The sequence below is a fragment of the Cucurbita moschata genome, unplaced genomic scaffold, assembly GCF_002738365.1.
Source record: "Cucurbita moschata cultivar Rifu unplaced genomic scaffold, Cmos_1.0 Cmo_Scf00002, whole genome shotgun sequence".
In the NCBI taxonomy this organism is placed as follows: domain Eukaryota; kingdom Viridiplantae; phylum Streptophyta; class Magnoliopsida; order Cucurbitales; family Cucurbitaceae; genus Cucurbita; species Cucurbita moschata.
In genome coordinates, this window is record NW_019268518.1 from 3,624,939 (window position 1) to 3,629,118 (window position 4,180).

Below are 4,180 nucleotides of genomic sequence, written 5' to 3' on the forward strand. Positions count from 1 at the left end.
ACACAACGATAGCAATACTCGGCGTCTACCATTGGAAGGAAGAGAAAGGAACTCTCAATCGTTTGACAAACGCAGTTGAACTCAAAAAACAAGAAAGGAGAGAGACAGGAGAGACAAAGGGAAAAGTGAAAATGAGAGGGAAAAGAAATGGTTGTTTTATGTTAGTTGAGCTATATGCTTATATTGACTACCTAAACTATATTGGTAAGACTTGTATTTTGCATCTGGTTAACCTCTTCCAAATGAAATACATATTACACGAACTTAAGATTTACACAAAACAAACATAAAATTCATGTTTCTAACCTTGAACTTCATAAATCCAAATTCATTCAATCAGTCATCACCTCATTGAACACTTCAAATTTAAATCCTTGTAAATTTTCACAATTACAGTACATAGCAGTAACTTAAAGCCAAAATATTACTTAGATTATGACAGTTCTGGGAAGTTCTATCTTCAATCTAGATACTTTCATCACCAATAAAGGAACCCATAAAATAGTAGGACTATATTGTATGACTCAACACATTTAACAGAATATTTACATTACAAATACATGTTATGGTTTCACTACCTAGAACAACTTCAAAGTCAACACAACATATGCAGCAGATCCTCCAAAACGTAACTCTCAATAGGGGAAAACACGTGTGAAGCAATAACATACACCAGTTCAAAGCATTCACTTAACTCATCTAAAAACATACCTAATCTTTGTGGGCACGTCTAGCATGAGAAAATGCTGAAATTGCTGAACTGCCCGCGCTCATCGACTGCTTAGCAATACCAAAACTTTTTCGCATTGCTAGCCATACCACACAGAAGAATCCAATCCAACCTGAATTTGGAAGATGCAAGATGTTAGAGCAAAGAAAGAATTGAAGTACGGAAATTCCAATAGTGCACAATTGACACAAGGTCTACTCTCATGAAGACAAACAAAATCAATGGGAAGTCATTGACTAGTATATGGCTTTGTCTAAATGAAAGCGAAGCAAAACTTCTCTCGATCCGCTAGTTCAATCAGTAGCTTACAACATTTCCTGTTGAGAATTGTTGAGAGAGGAGTCTCACATCGGCTAATTAAAGGGTTGATCATGGGTTTATAAATAAGGAATACTATCTCTATTGGTATGAGGCCTTTTGGAGAAACCAAAAGAAAAGCCATCAGAGCTTATGCTCAAAATGGACAATATCATACCATTGTGGCGATTCGTGGTTCCTATCATAGTATCAGAGTCATGTCCTTAACTTAGTCATACTAATTGAATCTTCAAATGTTTAACAAAGAAGTTGTGAGCCTCGAAGGTGTAGACAAAAGTAACTCAAGTGTCGAACAAAACGTGTACTTTGTTCCAGGGCTCCAGAGAAGGAGTCGAGCCTCGATTAAAGGGAGGCTGTTTGAGGGCTTCATAGGCCTCAGGGTAGACTCTATGGTGTACTTTGTTCGAGGGGAGGATTGTTGAGAATCGTTGGGAGAAGAGTCCCACATCGACTAATTAAAGGGTTGATCGATGAGTTTATAAATAATGAATACTATCTCCATTGGTATGAGGCCGTTTGGAAAAACCAAAAGAAAAGCCACGAGGGCTTATGCTCAAAGTGGACAATATCATACCATTGTGGAGATTCGTGGTTCCTAACATTTTCGTCCATACCCATAAGCTAAATGCACACAAATGATTCAGAAAACAATTCAAATCGTGGTAGAGAACCCCAACGAAAGAGAAAGCAGAAGCATATAGCTAGAAAGCTGCAAACTGATGCACATGTTATTCCTTAAGAGGAGACCGAACCATGTCAAACCAACATGTACACATTCATATCAACAGGTTAAGAGGTTTTAGAGAAACGTGGCTTAGATAAGAGTAGATATTATTGCTACCTGCGGCAATCACCACTGCCACAATTGCTGAGATTGTTGCAGTGGATATAACAAACAAAGCAACTGTTAATGCTCCGATGTAAACAGCCGTTATGCAAGCAAAGAAAAGTGCCAAGAAGCCTCCAACTGCAGCCAAGGAAACAAGAAGAGAAATAACAACGGCGTTGAAAGTTGCTGCCAGAAAGAATAGCAGAAAGATGAGCAATCCCGTCAATGCAAGAAGAGCAATTGTCCCAACCTGCAGCAATTCCAAATGTAAGTAACTACTAATAAGAAGGGAGCTGGTGAGAACATAAAAAGACTTCAGTTTGTCTGTGTCTGAAAGATAGAGAGGACTATTACAACAAAAATCTTGCAACAGATAGAAAACAGATAAGAGCAGTCAGAGGACCTACGCTACAGTACACATCGTTCATCAGTATCAAACCTATTTGGTACCCTCGACTTTTGTTATATATATCTTTCCAACAGTTGCACCCTCCTTGAGTCGAACCTCAAGAGCCAGAACTTTTTCTTTCCATTGTTAGTAAAATGTCTATCAATTTCTCATCATTTATAATTTTTTTTAGATAGAAAATTTTTCATTAACAGAATCCTCAGAGATGGGGAGGTGAGATATCAACGACCCATAACAATGCCAAAAGGGTACAAACAACTCTTACAATTGGCACAAATAAAAAATGAGTCAAAATCACAAAGAACTTTAGAGAACTCCATACGGAATCTATCAATTTTAAAATCTTTCACGTATCTTCTCCATCCATGAGAGTACCCCTAAAACAAAAGGGTTAAATCTTTTCAATAATCACTCTCCTAGAAGAAGTAAACTTGACCCTTGGGCTATTAGGTATATCCTTCTAGGCTATGCATCTAAACTAAAAGGGTTAAATATATTATTCTCTCATGAATAAAAAATTCCATTTTTCCTGTCACCATCTTTGGAACCAAGCACTAGTATCGAAATCAAAGCTCCTAAGAGCTGTACGCAAAGGAGCCTGGCCCCAAAACAATCTCAAACAAAACCGCTCGAATTTTACATAGTTGATAGGTCTTAACAACAACAGGGAAACCAAACAATAAAACTCAAGAAACTAGACATCAAAAAGAACATATTGTCTATTCAAGATGAAACAAGAAAAGAAAAAGTCTAAAGGATAGCAAATACTTGAACGAAGTCAAGAATCTTCACTCAATTCATATAGTCAATACCCTCCATGGTTTATGGAATGGATAGAAAAATGGGCTACATCTTCAGAAGGTTGCTCATCCATTAACAAGGGCAAAGACAATTGGGAATTAGTGAAACACCTAAGTAGCACTCCAGTCTTACAGGTCCAATGCAACGTATGGCCATGGAAGAAGAAATCAACTCCCTCCACAAGACCAAACAGCAGAAGATGGTGGCTGAAAATGAGTTTACAAAAAGAAAGAAGGCTGAAAACATTGGCAAATGGGTCAAAACAAGAGGAAATTACCTCAGCAAATTATTTTCTCCGATCGTCAAAAACACCACCACTCGAGCTCTCACCGCACTTGCCATTGATCAAATTGTTAAACAATATACATTATTAAGGAAAAAAAATTCCTACTAACAACAAATCCTGCCCAGATCAATCGTTGCCATTAAACAAGAACCAAAAAACAACAGAGATAATACCATTTAAGCGATAAAATCAAAATCTCCAACAGTCCATCTAACCATTAAGTACTGAACAGAAAGCATTTCAAACACAATAAACAAGTCCAGACAACCACCAGTTTTGGAATTATCAGTAATACTCACGGAGATAACAAGGAGTGCTCTAAGAGGACTGCCCCTGCGAGTCCAGCAAAGAACATCGCGACCAATGTTTCTGCAGGCCTTTTCAACGGCAGGGCCATTCTCAGTGATGGAGACCTTAACGCGCTGGAACAATGAAGAACCCTTAGCTTTATCGGGGGAGAAAACCTCAGCGATCAGACGGCGGAGGGTTTCATAAACTGTCCGATCCATATTATACACTCCTTTGGACTTGTGACTGGTTCTATCTTGTTCGTCAACCGGCACGGTGCCATTCCGATCATCGGAATCGTACTTCTCCGCCATTTTTTAGGGGCTCCGGCGAATCTCGTGAATCAATCAACAGTGAAACTGCGTGCAGAGTCCAGAACTCGGGTGTCGACTTTTCGATGGATAGATTATTGCATTTGATTGACCGGCAATTAAGCAAATTCTTGGAGACCCACGTGGCACGTGCAGATTTATAATGACGACTGAGTATTTAACACGTGTCATTTAAGAAGACTTGAGA

At 38.6% G+C, this 4,180-nt stretch overlaps 1 protein-coding gene across 1 annotated transcript; it reads right to left on the reverse strand.

The window, feature by feature from the left end:
• Positions 1-355: 355 nt before the first annotated feature.
• LOC111430635 lies at positions 356-4,075 on the reverse strand. Its single transcript, XM_023066965.1, has 3 exons — positions 3,673-4,075; positions 1,890-2,127; positions 356-842 (listed from the first exon to the last, which is right to left on the reverse strand). The coding sequence occupies exons 1-3, from the start codon at positions 3,973-3,975 to the stop codon at positions 712-714; spliced, it is 672 nt and encodes a 223-aa protein (XP_022922733.1). The 5' UTR covers positions 3,976-4,075; the 3' UTR covers positions 356-711.
• Between the last annotated feature and the right edge of the window lie 105 nt (positions 4,076-4,180).

Excerpts from the sequence above, each read along its gene's own strand:
- LOC111430635 (XM_023066965.1), bottom strand. The coding sequence starts at position 3,975 with ATGGCGGAGAAGTACGATTCCGATGATCGGAATGGCACCGTGCCGGTT. Across the intron at positions 2,128-3,672 it reads GAGCACTCCTTGTTATCTCC|GTTGGGACAATTGCTCTTCT; the intron begins GTGAGTATTACT and ends GAATTGCTGCAG. Across the intron at positions 843-1,889 it reads GGCAGTGGTGATTGCCGCAG|GTTGGATTGGATTCTTCTGT; the intron begins GTAGCAATAATA and ends TTCCAAATTCAG.